The 22,672-nt window shown below is 47.8% G+C and overlaps 1 protein-coding gene across 4 annotated transcripts in view; it reads right to left on the bottom strand.

The window, feature by feature from the left end:
• Positions 1-21,869, bottom strand: part of GFRA1 (GDNF family receptor alpha 1) — a 230,299-nt gene extending 208,430 nt beyond the window's left edge. The window contains exons 1-4 of one of the 4 annotated variants that reach the window (XM_044934905.2): positions 21,675-21,869; positions 20,801-21,094; positions 19,674-19,967; positions 18,344-18,427 (exon numbers count right to left, since the gene is read on the bottom strand). In XM_044934905.2, coding sequence (XP_044790840.2) covers positions 18,344-18,427; positions 19,674-19,967; positions 20,801-20,840 — 418 coding nt within the window. In that variant the 5' untranslated portion in view covers positions 20,841-21,094; positions 21,675-21,869. Of the gene's footprint in view, positions 1-18,343; positions 18,428-19,673; positions 19,968-20,800; positions 21,095-21,216; positions 21,355-21,395; positions 21,548-21,674 lie in introns of those variants that run through there. The other 3 variants (XM_006071673.3, XM_006071676.3, XM_044934906.1) reach the window with 3 other exon arrangements.
• Positions 21,870-22,672: the final 803 nt, after the last annotated feature.

Genomic DNA, 22,672 nt, shown 5'->3' on the forward strand with positions numbered 1-22,672 from the left:
CCCCCCGTGCCGGTCTTCTTGGAGTTTAAGCAACCCAGTCAACAGAAGCTGGAAACCAGTGGGGAGGGAAGTCTGCCAAAGCCAGCATCCCACAGTTGGCACGTGGAGATCCACAAGGAGGGACAGGTGAGGTGGTGCCAGGTCCAAAGTCAGGGCATCCAGAGCAGAAGAGCAGAGTCACTGGGGATGGGAGTGGGAGGGAAGGGTACATGTCTAAGAGGGGCATGGGATAAAGGTGGACTGAGAGGGAAAGTTCCAGAATTGGGCAGGCCAGGAGGGTACTGCTCTGCTGTCATTCCACGTTACAAAAAGCAGCTCAGAGGAAAGGGGAAACAGCAATCGGCTTCTTTTTTTTTTTTTACAATCATCAGATATAAAACCCTGAGTGTAAATTTTTCTATTTTAGGGCTTCTAAATAACATTTAACTTAGTGAGTGTTTTACATGTAGGGTAAATATTTGCCCGGCGTTTCTGGCCCACGTCAGAGCACTTATCTAAAAAGCTCTTTGGTTTTGCTCCTGATAGGAAAATTCTACATTCAACTCAGCATCCTCACCAGGCATGTGAACCTACGAAGCACTCTCTTTCCCCCAGTCTCCAAGGTACACCCCGACAGTAGCAGCCACAGGATCAGCGTAAGAGCCCTTTCTGGAAGGTCTACCAGTGTGTGCTGCACTTTCTCTTAATTAAGGGCAAGGGCACGGAGGAACAAGTTCAGGACCGCCCTACTCCACCAGGCTGCAGAATGTTTGGGGAAATCAAGGAGCTGTAAGGCAGGACTTCAGATAACAGCAAGAAAACAGAAACAGCCAGTGCAGCTCGGCTTCACGAGCTGAACCAGGCCAGTGGTCACCGTGCAGCTCAAGATGGCAACTGCAGATATACCAGGAGGTCCGCAGAAAGCAGTCACCTGGTCTGAGGGAAATCTAGAAGGCTGGGCACAGGACTGTCACCCTCTCCCTGGGTGCAGTGCAATGTCTTGAGGCTGAGAAGTAAGTTCTCATTTTTTTTTAGTAAGAATCATTATTTTTTTTTAAGTAAGAATTTCTATCATTTCTGCGTGCATGTGCTAAGTTGTTTTAGTCATGTCTGACCCTTTGTGACCCTACGGAGTGTAACTTGCCAGGCTCCTCTGTCCATGGGGTTTTCCAGGCAAGAATATTGGAGTGGGTTGCTGTTTCCTTCTCCAGGGGATCTTCCCAACCCAGGGATCGAACCTGCATCTCCTGTGTCTCCTGCATTGGCAGGTGGGTTCTTTACCACTAGCGCCGCCAGGGAAGCCCTCTATCATTTCTACTTAAACACAATGTCTCACAACTCAGTTCTCACAATGACCCTGCAGCATAGATATTATCCACACTGGAAAAAGTGAGAAATGGAGGCTTAATGCAGGTAAATAACTTGCCAAAGTTATGAGACAATGAAGTCAGGATGCAAACCCAGGTCTGACTCCAAATCCACATTCTTTCCACTTGGGCACTACTCTCCCCAACCTATGAAAGTATCTCCCTAAAGGTTCTAAATAAGCCTCTTCCTGGTTCCCCAGGTTTAAGAGAGGCGAATTTAACATGGAGCACATCTGAGTTACGACCAGAATAACTCCAATATTTGGCGGCACCACCCAGCATGAAGTTGGACTGACTCAGCTCAAAGAGACTCAAAGAGGGCTCCTCAAACTGAGTACGAAGACTCCAAGGGAGATACTGGTCAGAGCAAGGGACTCAGAATAAAGTCCAGAGGAGCTGCATCAGCACGGAGGTGGAAGCAGAGACCCTGAGAACACCCACAGGCCAGACACAGTCAGTCCAGCCAAGGCAGGTACTCAACACACTATACCAGAGTTCAAGGGCAGGGAAGTATCTGGGAAAACCTTTGGCCAAGTCCAGGGCATCTTCCTGGTTGTTGTTGCTCAGTCACTAAGTTGTGCATGGGTGTGAACTAAGTCACTTCAGTTGTGTCCAACTCTTTGCAATCCCATGGACTGTGACCCTCCAGGCTCCTCTGTCCATGGGATTCTCCAGCCAAGAATCCTGGAGTGGGTTGCCCTGCCCTCCTCCAGGGGATCTTCCCCACCCAGGGATCAAACCCGCATCTCCTGTAGCTCCTGCATTGCAGGCAGAATCTTTACCGCTGAGCCACCTGGGAAGCTCTACTAGCTACCTTTCAACCCTCTTTAAAATTAGAAAGATACTATTGTTTCTATTCAAATACAATAGTGCTGAGACCAGAGTTAACTGAGAACCCATCTTGCATTTGGTTGCTTTTGTTCCTGACCTAACAATAAAAAAAAAAGCAACAAGCAGAAGAGCTTATCAGAACCCAGGTCTTAGGAGCTGGACAAATTTGGCATGAATTCAAGATCTTCCAAAAACTAGCTGTGTGGCCTTCAGCACGTCACTTGACTTTTCTGAGTTTGGGTTTCTTCTTACATAAGATGGAAATAATGCTTCCGCCCCACCCCAGGCCAACACTCAGGATGAAATGAAATAATCTAAGGAGGCATCTGGTATCCTACTGCTGGGAAGCCAGCAGGCATTTCACAAGTGATGTTCTTCACAATTGCTCTCTGGCAATCATAGCCAGCTTTGACTCTGACCTCTCAGCTGGGACTTGAGTTCCTGGGGACCATCCCCTTCAAGACTGAACAGGCTTTCAATGGACATCTCAATCCTTGCTGGCAATGCCTATTTCCCTAAGGTACAATCTTGTCACATACACACAGAAAAAGGTACTTCAAAAAGCCAGAGACTCAGAAACAGTGCATTGTGTGACCAACCGGCCAGCATTCAGGAAGCAGTTGCCACTAAATCCAGAAAGAAGTCATTTCCAGGCAATACTCTTCTCAGAGAGGATTCTAGAGGGATCGCAAACCCAGACAAAGGGGGCTGAGATGAATGGGCAGCGCTCAAGAATCCTGACCCTCACCTGACCCCGCGCACAATATAGAGGCAGTAACTTCACTTTCTCTGCACAGTGACACAGCCCCCAACAGCTGTGGAATGTCAAAAACAAGGCTGGTCGGGTCTAAAGTTACCCCTCCTCCATCGGGAGGGGAAAGAAAACACATTTCGGAGTCTCTCCTTCTTTATGTTTTGCTTATGAGGAACAAATGTCGACAAGATATAGGATACGCTGCTCTGTTTGCCACCAAGATGCACAGAACATAATTTTATACGAAGCTACACCCGCTTAATTGTGATGCATTAAGTATTATGTTCATTGTTTCTAAAAGTGGGTAGAAATGAATAATTTATTTCAGACAAAGGAAACTCTTGAATATGAAATGCCTCATCTTTTAAAATTACAGTTTGGAAGACAAGGATGAAAAAACAGCCATAGCCAGTGAACCTTATACTGCTAATAGAAAACAATGCTTCGACTGTTTCTACTTTGTTTGCAAACATCACATTTTTTAAAACATTCTTGAGAATAATCAAGAAAAAGACACACTAGGTTTGCAGCATGCTCACAGCTGCTGAACACAGGGCTAGCCTATCTTATGTTAATTTCTCTGCTGGGTTTCCTTTCCCTTTCTACCAGTGCACCCAGGCTCACCTGGAGTCCACCTCTGTCTCCCAGAGCTTTCCTCTCTCTAATGCATCCTACTTCCCTTTGTGGCTCTTCCTTCCCGCTCCCTGCCTGCCAATCCCTGTGCCCTGCACCCTCTTCCTGGTTCCACCATCCCCCTAGCAACTAGCTCAGTGCCAGGCACAGAGGAGGTTCTCAGAGAATGCAACTACTATTATTTTTAGAGAAGATAATTGATGTTTTGGACTCAACTGAATTGGTGATCATCATTTCCCGTATGGCTATTGGTGTCTTTTTTTTTTTTCTTTCAGAGAAGAAAAGAAATCTACATCCACTCAGATAATCTACTATTGCTGTTTCATGCCAATAAATTGGGAGAGGAGGGAGAAGGCAGGAAGTTAGGGTGCATATAAAAGGAAGCTCCTGGCAGTCATTCACCTACCATTTCCCAAGCACTTCTCAGTGCTCATCCTAAGTGTTACCGCCAATAACTTTATGAATTGGATACTATTATTATCCCCACTTATAAGCCAAGTCTCTATTAACCCTGGGTCCCACAGCTAGTAAGTGCTGGAATGTGGAACTCAAATCTGGGTGTGTTTAACCCCAAGACTTTGCTCTTTACCACTGCTATTCCGCATTCCATAATTTCCTAGGATCACTGGGACCTCATTCCCCTGCCCCTCCCCAGCCCCACCCCAATCTCCGGAATGAATACAGATGTTCTGCCCAGTGGCTCTTGAGCAAAAAGCTCCCTGGCTCTGGGTGCCTTCTTACAGGAGATCGGCAGCAGCCATAAAGGGCAAAGTACAACCTCTTCCTGCTCCCACCCCAGCAGTATCATTAAAACACCATCATAAACACACTCTGGGCTCAAAAAACGACAGAGAGGGTTTGGTTTCTTCTTAGGAACCACTCCGTGAGCTTCAGTAATTACTGGCTGCAATCCCAAAGGCCCTCCTTCCTCATCCTTCTCTCACTGGGCTTGCCCTGGGGTTAGCGGGCATCTCTTTCAATTAAGACAACTCCCTGCATTTAGAATCTTTGAGTTTTTATTCAGACAGACTCTTGCAAAACGTTCTGAAGCAAGTCGAGAATGTGGTGCAGAAAACTGCCAAGTGAGACCCAGGACTAGGGAGCCAGAAGGATAAAAGAGTATCTAGGAAAGAAATGCAGAAACAAGCCCATACATCAAGTCCTCCCAACAGGTGGACACAGACAAGTTGAGCAGGGCCGTCTCTCCCAGCCAGGAGGACAACTCTGGCCTGGAGATCAAACCTGACCCATGACTGACTACTGTCCCCAAGTCAAAAAGCAGAAGCCCATCCTGATTCCAGGCTGGAGGACAGCACTGGGGTTGGATTTAGGCACTGCAGAAGGTAGACGGCAAGCATTGGAATGGTTGAGATGGTGGTGGTTTGGTCACTAAGTCGTGTCCAACCCTTGCAATCCTATAGACTACAAAGTCTGCCAGGCTCCTCTGTCCATGGGGTTCTCCAGGCAAGAATGCTGGAGTGGGTTGCCATTTCCTTCTCCAGGAGATCTTCCCAACCCAGGAACTGAACCCAGGTCTCCTGCATTGCAGGCAGATTCTTTACCGACTGAGCTAAGAGGGAAGCTTGGAGTGGTTGAGAGGTAGAGAATCCACTGCCAATTCAGGGGACACAGGTTCAATCCCTGCTCCAGGAAGATTCCACATGCCTCAGAGCAACAAAGCCCATGTGCCACAACTACTGAGCCTGTGCTCCACAACAAGGGAAGACACCACAATGAGAAGCCCATGCACCGCAGAGAGTAGCCCCCGCTCTCTGCAACAGCTCACGTGCAGCAATGAAGATTCAGCATAGCCAAAAATAGATACATTTAATCTTGGGGGAAAAAAAGAAGGCAGGTGGGGAGCCATTCCTCTGGGGGATCCAAGACTGCCCACATTGCCGATGACCTCCAGGCTAACCCTTTTCACCAGCCAGATCACTCAGTGGCTAAGGGGCTCCACTGAACAATTTTCCACAACACCCTTTCTCCTGCTACAAGTCAATATGTCTCCTATAACAGCATGAAGACTTTTCATAACCTGGCCCCAGACCACCTGCTTCCTGCACTCAGTCCCGCTGTGACCTGCTCTCCAGGTGCCCCACTCCCTTTCTGAGCCCACCCTGTGAGGTCCAGGCGGCCTCACTGACTCCGGCTCTTCTGCCCGCCCTGGGCACCTAAATGGGGAGCTGTGTGCAATGGGTGCCTTTGGCATCTTCTTCCCCCAGGGAGAAGGTCTGAAAGAGAGAAGCTTAAACTTGACGTACACTTGCTCTGTGTCCATCAGGAGCTGAGATAAACAGGTACTTTCTGAGATGAGGAGTTACGAACCCTAACCCTATGTCGTTCTCCAGTCTGGGAGCATCCAGAACCCTACGTGCTTTATGACACAAAACTATATTAGGTTGAGCCATATGAAATGTGTGCTATGCTACCATGCTGACCTGCAAAAATGGCTATTTCATACGATTCAACCTAAAAATCCCGATAGTGCTAAGATACACAAGCCATCATCCTTCCTTGGTTCTGCTGAGACAAAAGGCCAAGCCTCTGAGCATGAAAAACCCACCTCTCTGCCCAGCTTGTCTCCCACCGCTGCTCATACTGACGTCTCCAGCAGCTTATAACTGCAACCTGGACACTCAGCATCTTTGCCCATGCTGTTGCCCCTGCCTGGAATGCTCCCCCTAAACCACCTCTAGGTAGGAAACTTCTATCCACTCCTCAAAACCCAGCTCAAAGTCCCCTTCAGAAGCCTTTTCTGGTCCATATCTCCATGTAGTCAAATATTCTCTCCTTAAGGCCACATCTGAGCCTGTATGGAGTTCTACTCATTTGCCTACCATTTTGCAACATAATCTGCTTTTTTTATACCTATCCATAAAACCTATTTTTTTTTTGTTATATACCTATAACCTATTTTGTTTTGTTTTATTCCTATCCCTAAAACAAGAAAAAAGAAATCTTAAAAGGCAACAGTAGGGTCTGAATCACCTAGGCCTCTCAGTAGGCTCATCATACATTCTCAATAAGTATGTGATGAATGAATTTGACAGAAATGCCACTCTATCACACCAAAATACTGAAAGTCAACAGAGATCACAGAAGCCAACCAATTCGTCTCTTCGTTATAGTGTACTTATTTTATATATAATATATATTACCTGTGTATATCATACACATGCTGCTGCTGCTGCTAAGTCGTTTCAGTCGTGTCCAACTCTGTGCAACCCTATAGACAGCAGCCCAACAGGCTCCCCCGTCCCTGGGATTCTCCAGGCAAGAACACTGGAGTGGGTTGCCATTTCCTTCTCCAATGCATGAAAGTGAAAAGTGAAAGTGAAGTCGCTCAGTCGTGTCCGACTCTTAGCGACCCCATGCACTGCAGCCTACCAGGCTCCTCTGCCGGTGGGATTTTCCAGGCAAGAGTACTGGCGTGGGGTGCCACTGCCTTCTCCGATCATACATACACACATATATATAACTCAGCACAAAATGTCTATGACTTCATGCAGTTTGTGCTCTTGGCTTTCAGGGACTATCTCTCCTGTTACATGGATGCAGACAGACACTACAGTGTGGGTTCTGGAGCCAGGCCTCCTGGGTGAAAATGCAGCTCCACCCATTCCTAGGCATGTGCCCTCTAGCCAGTTCCTTACTTGGGTCTCAGTCTTCTCAGCCATGAAGTGGGGCTAAGAGTACCTTCTACTAAACAAGGTTAACACAAGCTATTGTGTGTAAAACACCTAGCTCACTGCCTCTCACAGCTGTTGCTAATTATTATTTTTATTTTTCTTAAGGTCTCACGGGGAGGGTAGCCATTTCCATCAGGAGTATGTTTAGAGTTCACCTGGTCACTCCTCCCATTCAAATCCCACTTGCCATTCCTAAACATATGAAAATATAATAGTTCCATCAAGAACTCTCCAGAATTCTCTGATCTCCTGGTATCTTCTTCATCAAGAGTTTATTTGAAACTCATACTAACAAGGATCAATGAAACATTTCATAAACATGGGCTTTAGGAAACCTGCTGGCCTATTTCTACAAAGAATGCAATCAATACTTATTTTCATACATTATTAACTATACACAAAACAATAATGTACACAGGGCAACAGGAATAACAGTTGGCATAGCGCTTCTTACACCATCAGAGGGACGTGAAGGGAAGTGGTACCAGTATGATGGAAGACAAATGAATAGCCTATTAGGTCACCTTAAAGTGGGACTAAAGTATGTATTCCTTTCTTTACCACTGTGTAATGCTATTTATACAACAACATGACAAAAAAATGGCTCCAGGCATTCTGCTCTACTTTAGAATCCTTCCATCTCACACTGAAATGAAAAAAAAAAGATACAAACCAGAAATTGCTTCTTTGGTTAATATTTCTGCAGTTCCGCAGGAATGGTTTTAATAGCACGCGTGTTCTGGATTTTACTTGTCAATTAAGAACCCATCGGAATGCAGGGCTAAGTACTAAAATAATAGATATTGGTTTATATTTCAACTTTAAAGGCCTTTTGTCAAATAGTGCTTTAAGGTGGAAGACAGAGCAAAGGAAACTGGGAATTAAGAGAAGACAGCAGGAACTACGTAGGTTAGTAATAAAGGATCCTTATAAAGGATCAGGTCTGTGCTTAAAATTTCATCACATAACAGTAGAAAGAGCACAGGCTTTGAAGATGCAGAAATAAGATGTGAGACTTAACTCTTCTACTTAATGGCGGTGTGGTGCTGAGAAAGTTAATCATCCTCTCTGATCTCAGGTTTCCCTTTCAGAAATCAGAATATTATACCTACCTTTTCGCATACTGTTACGTGTTAACTGCTCAGTCAAGTTTGACTCTTTGGGACCCCATGGACTGTTAAGCTGCCAGGCTCCTCTGTCCAAGGAATTCTCCAGGCAAGGATACTGAAGTGGATTGCCATTCCCTTCTCCAGGGGATCTTCCTGACCCAGGGATGGAACCTGGGTCTCCCACATTACATGCAGATTCTTTACTGTCTGAGCCAACAGGGAAGCTCACCTTTTAGCACAGGTGGGGATCAAAAGGAAATAATGGCCTTGAGGGCACTCAGTGGGGCCTCCCCTAGGAACTCCTCTCCCCACAGTTATATCCTCTTTAAAGAGACAGCAGGTCTGGAGACAATACAGCTCTAGGACTAAGGGCAGAGCCCCAGAGGCAACTGTGGTTTGACCAGAAATAGGCCATTTGACCAAATGATTAAAAGTCTGTCATATGCTAATGCTCGGACGGGGCGGACCGTGGGCCAATTTAGTGGGAGTAAATTGCAATTGATTTTCGAAGAAATTGCTTGTTCTCTTGCCTTCCTCAGCTGTGTCACACTCGCTCACACGCAGCTGTCTTTGTCACAGCCAGAACCGACTGAAACACGTGTCAAGGAAGATCTTTAGAGGCAAAATGTTTAACAATACAGACATCCACACTCACATATGCTATAAATACACACATATACACATGAACAGGCAGATATATACATATATCTCTATCTGTGCGTGTGTGTATATACATGTTTAAATAGATGTTTCTAAGGGGCTCAAATTCAGTAACAATTCTGCACCATGACTGTACCCTTCTGTGTGTTTTACAAATCCCTCTGTGGTTGGAAAGCTACCCTGAGTCATTTTTATTTTTACAACAACCCACTATTTGAAGAAAGATCAGAAAAGAGCACACCCCTAAAATCTCCTCTCCCTGCACTTCCCGGCTCTATCTGTGTAAATCCCTGGATATGAAAAGAAAATGGTTAAAAGATCACAGAAGATAAAAAATCATAAGAATAAAGGTTAACAATGGCTGCTTTCACCCTTAATTTCTGATATGGTGATAGACCCTCTTAGAACATTAATTAGAATGGGAAGAGAGATGAAAGAAATGCCCAGGGGACATAATAAATTAGCCCCTTATGCAAATTACCCATTCGTTCTCATCACTGACCCAGCTAGTTGAGTCTCTAAATTACGGGAAGTGGTTAGTTTCTTTAACAAAAAAAATCCAGACAAAAGATTAATTTTTTTTAAACGTGAAGGCTGGGCAGGCTTCAAGTAACAAATAATTTCTTAGTTTTCATTGCAGACAATTCTGAAGGGTGTCAAAAGATAAGAAAATGAACATTCTGGCCACTGGATTCTGTTGCCAAACAGAGACCTATTAATTAACCCTTGTTCTGAAATAATTCCGAAACAATGGACAGCCAACCCTTTAACTGAAGTCAAAGGCTGTGCTTCTCGCTCTAACTGTGAGAACAAAGTCTGGCAAACTAAAAGAGTGCATGGCTGAGGAGCCGGTGAAGGACAATTCAAAGGAGGTGAGGAAATGCCAGGAGATGGAGAATTTCAAATATCAATTTAAAAACACACACATACCTAATTTTACTTGTCATCACTGTCCTCGACAATTTATGTTTCACCGTCCTGGAAATTTATGGAACTCTTGGTTTTCTTATCAGTAAAATAAAAGGATTGGACTAGAATGACCTCCAAAAGTCCTATGGCATCTACCATCAGGGATTATATTTATCCCTTTGTTTTCACACTGTACTTCCAATAATTTGATTTGTTAAAATATAATCTTATGACATGCATTTTTGTCTTCACTCCTGGCTTCCTTTTCTCTTTCCTACTCTCGTTTTCCCCTCTTCTTTATTTTCTCCACTTTCTTATTTTATCTTCTTGCATGTATTCAAATGAGATGCTTTAAATACACTCTGGTGCAAAGTAAGGTACATATTGAATAAATCATGCTTTACAAATGTTATTAATATGAAAATGTATATGGCGAGATGATGATTTTCTCTGGTAGGAAGAAAAGGCTGGATAGAAAAACAGTAAGTCACAGAATAACACAAGATTCCATAGTCAGGCCCTTAGAGAAAGAAGGAAGACATTACAGGTCATCTTCAGTGGCTGCCCTCATTTTACAAAAGGAGAAGGTGTCTCTCTGGAAAGGCAAAAACTTGCCAAGGTCACTGGCTAGCTGCTGGAGGCAGAACACAGGCTCTTGATTCCTGGACCAGTGCTCTTTGGATAAAACGATCCTGATGACTTCTCTTGATGATTCTTCACTGTATTCCAGGCAATAGCAACAACAACAAAAAAAGGACATCCTTTGGAAAAAATAAGCTTCGACAGCAGAAAAATTAAGAGGTGGCAGAAAGAAATACTTCAGAAGACTAAGGGGAAGGAATGAGGACAGACATATTGGCTATAAATAATTTTGCACCTTGTAACAATCTTCAGTTCATGCAATTACCTGTCACTCACCGATGTTTTATCTCCCCTCTTTGGGTAACAGGACCTACAGTAATTCTATGCAAAATATCTGACTGTCTCTACTTCCACAGCCTGCACTGGAACATTCCGGCGGTTGCCAGAGTATCGAGACACTGCAAAGACCTGAGGCCTTACTCACGAAACTTCTCAAGGTTGACAGTTCATCTAAATAATAAAGCTTGCCCTTAGGAAGGGGTCAGTGACATAAGAAGACCCAGATTCCTCAGGTCATGAGGCAGGTAATAAGAAAGCATGTGTAGACTACGACTTCATTTTTGTAAAAAAGAAAAAAAAAGATAAATATATATGTACACACACAGTTATATATATTCATATATATAGGAAAAAAGCTGCAAAGGCTCGTATCAGATGTTTACAGCGGTTATCTTTGGGAGCTGAGACTATGAATGGTTTAAATTCGCTTTCCTTTCCTACCTGTTTGTAATTTCTTACTGTCGTACCATAAACATGGATCTCTGAGGGGCCGGAGAGTGAGAGAATAAAAGCCAAAAGTAGCGGTCTGTGAAAGTGAAATGGAAGTGTACTTAGCAGGGCCTGTGGAGACGGAAGCCTTTCCCAGGTTTAAGGCATGCCCTTCTCAGGCAGCAGTAATTCTTCCCGCTATGAGGGGCGTTGCAGAGAAGATTTATGGGGAGAGGTTAGAAGAATGGGAATCAGTCAAGCTGAGAAGGGTAGGCTGATCACAAGAATCCTTAAGTACAGGAAGAGCTCCCACCCGGGGTGACAGCCAGCTGCAGCAAGAGCCAGAGGAAGGATCCGGCCCCAGAGGAACAGGGGGATCAGAGCAGGCAAAAGGAAGACCCTCCCCAAGGGGGATTTAAGACTCAAATTGGGTTATTAAAAGTTAGGGCTTTCCTCCAGGGCCCTTTTGATAGTGGATAGATTTCTTCTTTCTTGTCCAAGCCAACTGATGAGCAGCCTTTCTGAAAGCTTGGGGTTGCTATGCTTTTCTAGACATAGAATCATGGTTCCATGATCAGGGAATCACGTGTGCATGTTCAGTCACTCAGTCGCATCCTACTCTGTGTGAGCCCATGGACTGAAGCCCACCAGGCTCCTCTGTCCATGGGATTATCCAGGCAAGAATGCTGGAGTGGGCTGCCATTCCTCCCCAAGGGGATTCTGCAGATCCAGGAATCGAACTTACGTCTCCGGTATCTCCTGCATTGGCAGGCAGAATCTTTACCACTCAGCTACCTGGGAAGCCCTGACCAGGGAATATGGTGTGTCGAAAACAAGCCCCACTTTTGGAGTCAGGAGTGAGCTGACAGCTAACACGGTCTTGGCACAGTATTAAAAATGACTGAGATTTTATTGAGGACCAATTATATTTCAGGCAAGAGGCAAAGCTTTTTACATATAGCCTTTTTAATTCCCAAGAACCTGTAAAGGAGGTAGTATCACCATCTCATCTTATATCCAAGGATTCTGAGGTACCATGAGATCAAATGACCTGCCCAAAACAAGCGGCAGAGCTGGAGATCCGCCCAGGTGAGTGCAATTCTGGAGCACGTGTCCCTTCTCCAGCACCAGCACATACAAAGATGAAAGAGGCACAAAGCTGCCCAGAGGACTGGTGGGACAGCAGCTGGTCAACCTAGTTTCTTCAGACACGGGCGACTGGGGTGAGATGGGAAGTTGATTAATAGAAAAATCTAACAAGGGAGACTGAAACCAGATCACTCCTGGAAGTCACCAAGGTGCTAAGGTAACATCTGGCAATGGGTGGCCAGGTTGAACAAGGAGAAACTAGACACAGGCGTGGAGCCAGTAAGAAGGCCAATGCAAAGCTCAAGTGAAAGGTAAGATAGGTAGACTAAGGGAATGGAGAGAAAGGCAATTCAAAAAACAGCAAGTAATTTCAGGAGGACTTAGTGATGGGTCCAGCGCAAGGAGTTGAGGAGGGGAGGGGAGGTGGTGGAGATGATTCCAAAGCTTACGAGTTAGGCAGGCAATGCCTTTATGTAAGACAAGAGACTCAAGGAGAGGAGGATGTAAGGAGAAAAGGGGAGAGATGATGAGATCCATTTTGGATGCACTGAGTTTGAAGTAACTGAGATATATATATCCTGATGGATTCAGCTGGGTTTCAACTGGAAATGCTGGTTTAGAGCTCAGGAGAGGCTGGAGAGGAGTAGGAGGGAAGGCTCTGAGTCATCAGTGTCCATGGTAGCTGAGGTCCCAGAGATAGATGATGTCTGTTCAGACAGTAGGCAGAACAGAAAGAGGTCAATGCCGACATCCTCTAAGGCAGTACCAGATCCAAGAAAAGGTTCTGGAGGAGACCCTCAAGTAATGTGGCCCAGGCGAAATGGCTTCCCATCTCTGAACTTCAATTTTGTAAAAGCAAAGGATTGGACTAGATCTCTTCTCTGATATTCAACCACCTATGGTTGATCAAGGCTTCCCAGGTGGTACTTGTGGGAAAGAACCTGCCTGCCAATGCAGGAGGTGTAAGAAACGCCAGTTCAATCCCTGAGTCAGGAAGATCCTCTGGAGTAGGAAATGGCAACCCACTCCAGTATTCTTGCCTGGAGAATCGCATGGACAGAGGAGCCTGGCGGGCTACAGTCCATGGGGTTGCAAGAGTCGGACAGGACTGAAGTGACTTAGCACATATGGTTGTGCTAATGCCTGCTCAGAGCCAGGACGGATGCTCGATGCTGAGCAAACACCCGGCATCTCAAGCAAATCTCCGACTTTCCAGTGAAAAAGACAGACGCATAAATAAGTCCTCTCGATAGGCTGTGATTAACAGCTACCATAAAGGCAAGAGCGAACTGCAGCGTGAGAGAATCCTGAGTGGAAGTGCCTGTCTGGGGGAATTCCAGCACGGCCCTCAGAGATGAAACCTGATCTCGGTCTTGAAGAACTAATAGAAACCTTCCAAACAGAGGCAAAGCCAAGTGTCAAGGCACGGGAAAGCAAACACGCATGCAATACCTGGGAATGGCCTACTCAGTGAGCTTGACTGGAGAGGGGCAGTGGCTTCGAGAGGGAGGGCGGAGCCAAGGTAGCCTAGGAAGATGGTCATATGCTGTGTGTTCAGTCGCTCAGTCGTGTCCAACTCTTTGCAACCCCATGGACTGCAGCCTGCCAGGCTCCTCTGTCCATGGAACTTTCCAGGTAAGAATACTGGAGTCGGTTGCCATTTTCTACTCTTGGGCATCTTCCCAACCCAGGGATCCAATCTGCATCTCTTGCTTCTTCTGTATTACCAAGTTGATTCTTTACCACTGCACCGCCTGGAAGCCCCGTGAAGGAGTTTAATATATACCAGAATAGAGAACAAAAGACTTATAAGGGTTCTCAATACAGGGACACACGATTAGAGAGCTGAATAAAAAGGAGAGGGCCACCACACACCCCTAGCAGCTAGTACTTACAAGCGTTTCTCTCTTGTCATGATTTGACAAGCCAGCAGATGGTCTTATAAGGCTCTTCTTCAACATGTAAACATTTTAAGAAACTTCATTTAATAGTTAGATAAATATGATGGTGCATTAAAACAGAAATGTTAAACTTGGCTCATGATTTACAGCATAATTCAAAAAGGAGCCAGACTCAGGAGAGCTTAGGGGCATCTGATGCTGCGGCAAGCCATTTCCAATTACATGGGAACCAACCTCAAGATCCTAAGGTTTCCTCTGAAAATCTAAGCCACTCTCTGGGAGTTTGGTAGGGAAATGGCTACAAAGCCAAAGAACTAGAACTTTGTCTTTCACCAAAGCAGATAAAGAATGTTCAAATACTAGCACCACTCTTGTCCCACAATCTCTCCACTTGACTCTTGTTTGCAAATACCATTGACTTTGATTACCCCTGAAGAAGGTCTGACATTTCTTGACTCTTCTCTACAAAATCTGACCTCCCAATCAATACTTTTAAATCTTGGAGCCCTTTCTTAAAAATATCTCGCTGCCTTTGAGGGGCTTATATCCACTCTCTGATCCTCCATCTCCAGGCTTTTCTCAGCACCCACTCCACTTCCACTTTTCAAATTTCTCACTGCTTTGCGCTCCCCTTCCAGAGAGTCCAAAAACAGTGCCAAAAGGCTCTTCTTCCTTTCAAATTACTATTTACTTCTTGCTGCATTTGAACTTTTGTGAGGAAGAAAAGGCAAGGCAGAATGGAAGTGAAAGAGTAAAGTCATGGCTAAGAGTCACAGGTGTGAAATTATCACTTGACAGCTCCAACCTCGGACGCTCTGAGCACCACACAGCTCTGCCCCCTCGGCTCCCAAGATACTTTCCTGGGTCTGGGCCTCTCTTCCAACGTCCTCTTGCACTGACTCACTTCTTCCTTTGTGTCCTCCAGCTCACTGTGTAGTGGGACCCCTAAAAACCACACCAGCATCCCCCCCCACAGAAAGGGCACTTCCCAGAGCCCTTCAAAGTGCCTTGGAGGCCAATGCTTCCACTTCTGCTATTGTGCTTCCAGGAGAAGAATCCCTCCAACTTCCTACCTCAATTCTCGCCAGACTAGCCTGCTTGATTTCCCTTCTGCAGTTCAGGCTTCAGATGACAGTTTTAACATTATTCTACCTTATTTTTGGTCCCTTCCTTGTTCCCATCACTGATAATATCTCCATATGGCCTTTTAACTAGTGATCAAGTAAACAGTGCCAATGATGGCTGTGGGTTTGATGAGTCCAAGGAAAATGGAAATGCAAGAACGTCAAACATGTCTTGTTCAGTGAAAGGATTCAGCTCACCCTTAGCGTATGTGGATAAACATTCTCTTCACCTTGGGCAGAGACATCCAAATATGGAAACTCCGACGGCTACCCTATCTGTAAAAGGCAAAGGCCCTGCTGTCTCAGTTTCCTCAGAGACATTCTTAAAACAGAAGAGATGTTCTAGAAACTCAGATTCAAACCATGAAGAGCAGCATTCATCATCCCGATCCTCTGTCCCTCTCCATCCTACAAATGCCAAACTGGATCATATGCATTATTCAATGGCTCGAAACCTCTAGAGGCTCCATTTGGCTCTCCTATACCCACTTAAGGAATACAGTCACTGTACAGGTCAAAGCTCATTACAGCTGGAACCTAAATCCAATGCCCTTGAGATATAAAGTGTAGCTCCAGACAAGATCTTCCTGGCCCTGAGTTATGACTTCTGGGTCCTCGGCAGGCTGGGTCTTACAACATATTTGTTATGAAAACATATCTGTTTGAGAGAGCGATCCAAAAAAATGAATGGGTGGGACTTAGTCCAGGCAGAAGCATTTGATACCCATCAAAAAAATAAAAAAAAACCCAGACAAGCCAGTGGTATCCAAGAATGGCCAGGTCACTTTAAGTGGAGAAAGAATGCAAGGACTGAAAAGAGGGGGATTTTGGAGACGACCTCAATCTACCCTCAGAATCATGGACTGTTAGGACTGGGGATTTTTACTTCCATGGTCTCATTATACCAAAAAAAGAGAGACCCAGAGAGAGTAAAATGAGTCTATTACAGCCCTATAGTTCATAACAGTTTTGAAATTAAAACCCAGATGAACCTTCTTCCTTACCTATTTCCTTACTCTCACTTTCCCAGCAGGGGAGAAGCGTTCATATCCTTCCAGGCATTGGTACAAAGACTGAGCAGTAATGCTTCCAGGGCACAGGCAGCCAGCAGGAGGCACTGCCCCTCTCGGTACCAGGAAGGTCAGCCAGGTTTCTGGTATCCCACCCTAGTTCCTACTGATCTGCTAACACAAAAACTCTGATGGTCATACACTCTTGTCTGCACATTCCTGATACACTGTCTGAGCCACTGTCCTGGCTGGGCCAAAGGGACAGAGAACATTAATAGGGGTTTGGGGTATAAGCTATCAACATTATTTAGGATCATGTATGAATGTCTCTGACACTAAACTTGTCCTCTTATATTTTATCCCAGAAAGAGGCCACACAAACACACACACACATACACACACACTTTTTCTCTGAACCAAAAAATAATAGAGAAGAGTGATTCTCAAGCTTCTTGAGCATATAAAGCGCTCAGCCCAGGGAGCTTCCTAAAATGTAAATGCTCATCCCACAGCTCTGGGAAGTAGCCTGAGATTCCATACTTCTAACAAACTTTCAGGTGACATCAGTCCATGCTGATGGTCTGAGGAGCACAGTGTGAGCAGTAAGAGACAAATGTTACAAAACCCTGCAAATAAATCTGAGTTTAAATTCTGGTTCCACCAGTTAGGAGCTCTGTGATCTTGGGCTGGTTTCCGAACTTCCCCTTGCCTCAATCATGTCATCTCTAAAATGGAAATAACAATATGTAAGACACACTTGATGATGACTACATAAGCCAGTGATGAAAAGATCTTAAACAGTGCCTGGCACATAACAAGAGCTTAATAAATGCCAGTTGCTGGCTGCTTCTAAGATTCACGGGAGCAGATATGACTTCTATCTGGCTCACTGCCAAACTCCCAATGGTGAGAATGCAGCAGGTGCTCAATGGATGTCTTGAGTGAATGTGTGTATAATACACTCACACATAATTTCAGTATTTACATACTTTCTTGGTTCTATGACTTTCTGCAGGAAAGCATAAAACATTTAGAACACTAGAACATGCTCACCAGGACCAAACCACCATCTCATAGAATCACATTCAGTGTGAACCACCACGTTTAACCACCAAGAAACATACACTTTGTGATGGCCATGTATACTTGAGAAAGTCTTAATTGTAAACAAATAAAGACAACATCAGTCTGGAATCTGTATGTCATTAAGGGAAATTACTGCCTCAGTCATTATTTGTGGGGCTATCTGAATGCAGATGTTATGGAAAACTTAATTCTAAAACTAAGTTCACTTCCAAACCAAATGTAGCTTTGCACAGACAAAACAAACCACAGGAAGTGAGACCACTTTTGAAAGGGCAGTAACATATTCTTTCGTATATGCACACACTTGCTCAGGAAAAATTAAAAACAAAACAAAAAAATGTTAACAAATAGTAGAGCTTAATCTTTTCGGTCAAAGGCAGACACGTGAGTCTGTCCAAGAGTCTTCAACAATCTAAGATTATCTTCAAGCATCTTGTAAAGTAAAGCAGCATCATTTAAATAGATCCCATTTCCAGGGAGGCACTCTGTACAGTATGCAGCAAGAAGGGAATACGATTGCCACCTACAGACAGAAGTGGCACTCCCTTTGCAAGAGTTGGCCAATCATATTTTATTGCGGGGGGCGGGGGGAAGAAATTCAACCAAGTCACTTCCCTCCAACCTCTTTCAAACCACCACACCACATTTACTTCATTTAGAATTACTTTCAAGTCGTACAATCATCTCTAGGCATTCTGCCTCTTCATTATCATCATCCTGTTTCTAATTTCCCAGAAACACTGTGCCATTCAACTATCTCCTTATACACTGCTTGAGAGCCAAAGGGAACGCAAGCCAAGGGATTTCAAGCCGGCGAAGGCATCAGAGTGGAAGTATGAATCTGCTTACCTGGTATGAATGGGACCACCCGGAATATATCAGACAATCTGCTGTTTACTGGCTCGTACGGGGAATCTTCAAGCAGATCATTTCCTAAAAACAACAGAAAGATTGGGCTCAGATTGGAAAACAGGCATATTTCAGGCAGTTTTTGTTACTGAATCTGAATTCTAATTATGTTATGATTGTGTAACAAAAAGATGCTGAAACTTTCAAAGATTTCAAATGCATCTATTTGGCTCTGGTTATTTCTTTTCATTCCCTCTGCCTCTGTTGTCCTTGCTCTCCCCAGAGTGCCATGAAAACATTGGAGGACAACCCAGGCTGATCTTGCCAGAAAACTCTCCCACTCTTTGCAAAGGAAGGAAACCAGAGAGGAAGGAATCAGTGACGTCACAAGCCCAGATTGCCTCCAGGAGCCAATGGAAGAAAGGTGACCCCAAAGAGCCCCCACTCCCCCGATTTTGGTTTTTGGGTTTTTTTTTGCTCCCAAAACATGGCATGCGGTCAGAAAGCAGGTACTCTGGCTATTAAACAGTCAGCCTCTGAAATAGGTTTTCATTAACAGGTTCTGGAGGAAGTAGCAGCTGAGAGGTCAAATCTGTATATTACAGATTTTCGGCAAGAGTCTCAGCGGAGAATGAAGGCACTGAACGTTTGTGTTAGATTTACAAACATGAGCCACCTCCTGCACACAAGGACCAAAAAACTGCCATTGTAATGGATGACTCTAACAAGTAGACCTGTCCCTCTCTAAGTCATTTCTGTATGAACCAAGGCTGAACCACACTAGCTGGTTTAAGACTCAGATCATCTAAGAGGACAATTTTTTTTTTTCCCCCACATCTGCCTTTGATCAGGTTTGGAGGTGGGGGGATGGTAAAGATAGAATAGATTCCACTGGACTTTTTATTCTGAATTCTTTATCTTGTGTCAGAATAGAAGGGGAGAAGAGAGAGAGAAACTCCAGGCAAGACGCAGTGCAAGCTTTCCGATTATCCTGTGGAGCCAGTGCTCCTCCTTGGAGGGAAGTCGCAGGTTCCTCGAGGCGGTCTTTAATGGATTCCTGACTCCGAAGTTCTGACCAAGTTTCAGAGAGGTCAGCAGGGGTCCCTGGGATGTCCCTCCACCCCATCACGGGTTTGCCAACAACCAGGCCCCAACAGTGCTGCTAGGGAGGCAGCAAACACCAGCTGCCGACGTCCCTGAGGGCCCATGAAAGGTCCTCATTCTGCAGCTGGGGAGAACTGAGTGGAAGATGAGGTCAGCCAGACCCCGGGGCCCAGGGGCCCCCTGCCTTCAGGGGCTGGGGGAGGGGAGAGGAGCCGGTCGCGCGTACCCTGCAGGCTCTGATACATGCTCCAGTAGATGCGCAGACAGTTCTTCTCCTTCTTCATCCCCCGCTTGCAGCGGCAGTTGTAAAGGGACTTCTGTTTTAGGGCCTCCATGGCGCTGCGGCACTCGTCCTTGGCCTCGAGGCCCGAGGTCAAGCTGAAGTTGGTCTCCTTGCCCGCCACGCACTGCCGGAGCGTGCGGTACTTGGTGCTGCAGCTCTGCTCCTTCAGGCACTGATCGCTGGCTTTCACGCAGTCCAGGCGGTCCCCGCCGCTCACCTCGGCCGACAGGAGAACATCTGCGGGCGGAGGGGAGGGCGCGTGAGTGCGGAGGGGCAGGGGCGCGGGGCGCCAGCGGGGAGGGAGGACGCGCGCAGGACCCGGCTTCTGGGGCTCCCGGCGTACCGGGCACGCCCGCCCTGCTACGCCCCAGGGTCCATCTTTCCGCCCCGGCACCTCCTGCCGCCGGTCTCCCCCTACTCCATCCCGAAGCTTGCGGGTTTCTCGCGATTTGCCCGCGAGCCAGCGCTGCCCACGGCGAGGGCCGACCCTGCCGCCCCGGGACCCACCGGCCTCAGCGTCCGCTCTACCTCCAGGGCCGCCGGCCCCGGTTCCAGCCATTCGCTCCGCCCGGCCCGACTGAAGCCCAGGGGCTTTCGGAAGGCGAGAGCAGCGGGCTGGGCACTGGCCACGGTGAGGGCGAGTCCTGGTCCCCGGCCCGCCCGGTGGGGAGCCCTGAGATGCTATTGGGGAAAAAGTTTTTCCCTTCCAACTTTGCTCTCCTGGTCGGGTACTTGTCCACACCCAACCTGCCCGCCGCGCCTCCGAGAGCTCCCGTGGATTCGCAAGGAGCGTCGGGCTCGGGGCTGGAGGGCTCAGACCCTTTCATTGCCCGCAGGCTAGGTCAATACAAAACGTAGGAAACAAAAACCAAGGAAGAGAAACTGCGGGCAAGTGCCGCGCCGCCCGCGCCCCACTCCCCAGCCGGGGTTGCTGGGGGTTCAGCAACGGAACTTCCCGCTTCCACCCCACCGCACCAGCAACACAATTGGAGGGGGGGGGGGGGGTTGCTGCCGCTAGTGCTCCCGGAAAGACTCCGCAGATAAAAAAGCCAGCGGCGGCCTCGACTTACCCAGAAGCGGCAGTACGAAGTACAGGGTCGCCAGGAACATGGTGCCGGCGCGCAGCTGGTCCCCGCCCCCCCGAAAATCCCGGCCTGCCGCTCGGTCTCGCCACGGGAGCTCAGCATGCAGTGATCCCCGGACGGCCGCGCTGTTCTGGCCGCCCAAAGTTCAGCTCCATCCAGGGCGAGAGGAAACTCCCCGGTCCGTCCGCCGCCACCGCCGCCGGCGACTCAGCTCCGGGCGGGCGGTTGGCGCGAGGGCGGGAGGCGGTTCCGCTTTTAGGGGTTCAGGTCCGACCCAACCTGGAAGGGAGAGCGCGCTTTGAAACCAGAGCGGAGAGCGCTGGAGCCTCCCCCGCCCCTCTCCCCTCCCCGGCTCCTGCCTTGGGGGACTTTTTAGCGCCCGGGTGAGGGCCCACCCCTACCCGGGTCTGGGCGAGGGGAGGGGTCCCCCGGGGGTGCATGTGCGTGTATTCCCGGGAGCCGCCCGCACGCGCAGGGTAAAGGCTGGAGAGGTCAGACGCGGGCTCCCAAAGTCCAAGGGGGTGTCTACTGGGTCCAATCCAAGAGGTTTCAACGCAAGCAAATAAATAAATAACGTTACTTTCCGAGAGCGAGCCGGCCGCTGCCTGGAGTCGAAGCACTCGGCGGCGGCAGCTTTCTCGCCAACCCTGGCGCGGAAAGAGCCCCTTCTCCCGGGAAGTTCACCGCCCCCTCCTCTCGCCAGCTCTCTGGCTCAGCCGGCCCTCTCCACCCAAACCACCAATCGCTGCCCCCCATTGCCGTATCCCCTCCTCCTCAGGCTCGCCTCCATTCAGAGGCAGTCGCGAGAGGGGGAACCGATGTCCCGGTTGGGGCTGAAACCCGGCTCGCGCGCCCCTACCCGCCGCGCTGTTCTCGGCTTCCTGGCGTCCGCGCCGCGTAGACACTAGCCCAGCGCCCCGGAGTCGCGCGCAACATCGCCGTCACCCTGGCCGAGCGCACAGGGCCCGCAGCTCTGGAGCGCCAGGGCAGGTGCAGCCCCGCGCCGCGCAAGACGCTGCGCCCCAAAGTTCAGGGACGCCCACAAGACGGGTAGAGGGGAATGAGGGCGAGGCGACGGGTTCCCAAACCGACAGAATGGGAGAAAGCTATCCAAATGCTACCAACCTGGACTTAACCAGCTGCGGCGAGATGCCAGTTTATTTATTTACTGGGGGGGGGGGGGGGGCGGGTGTTGTACTCGCCCCCTCCTTCCCTTTCCAATCTCACTTCTCTGCACTAGGAGGAAAGATGCGGTAATCTTCGAGAGCGCAGAGGACCAAGTTGGGCCAGGGTGTTTTCCGAGCAGAGCCCCGGCTCGGGAGGTCCCTTAGGGATGTTAGTGGTCACTGGGAGCTGCGCGGCGAACAGCGGGTTTCTTGGCCAAATTTCTTTGCCGGAGGACCCTCTGCCTGTTCCTGCTCCCGCCACCCCGCAGCACACCGCCAGCCCCTCAGATACTCGCCCGCAAGGACGCCGTAGATGCACATACTCACGGGCCGTGGGACCCAGGGCCGGATCCCGCAAGCGCGCACAGGACGCACAGCGCTATGCAGCCGGCCGCGAGCGCCGCTAGTCTCTCTCTCTCGTCTCTCTCTTTCACACACACACACGCACAATGCACAAGGCCTCTTTCTTCCTTCCCTCTTAGCACAATCAAACCAGGCGCCTCTTCTCAACGCAAAGTTTCTCCCCACGTCACCCGCGGCTGTGACTCAAGATTTGGCGTGTTCGAACACACACTCAGACCCTGGCCCTCGGGGCTGCGATCGCAGGATGTGTCCAGCCAGTCATCCACGCCAACGCGCTCACACTCACACTCGCACGTGCACACGCAGTCTCTGCCTCTCTTCTCGAGCC

This window comes from Bubalus bubalis, chromosome 23 (genome assembly GCF_019923935.1).
Source record: "Bubalus bubalis isolate 160015118507 breed Murrah chromosome 23, NDDB_SH_1, whole genome shotgun sequence".
Taxonomy (NCBI): Eukaryota; Metazoa; Chordata; class Mammalia; order Artiodactyla; family Bovidae; genus Bubalus; species Bubalus bubalis.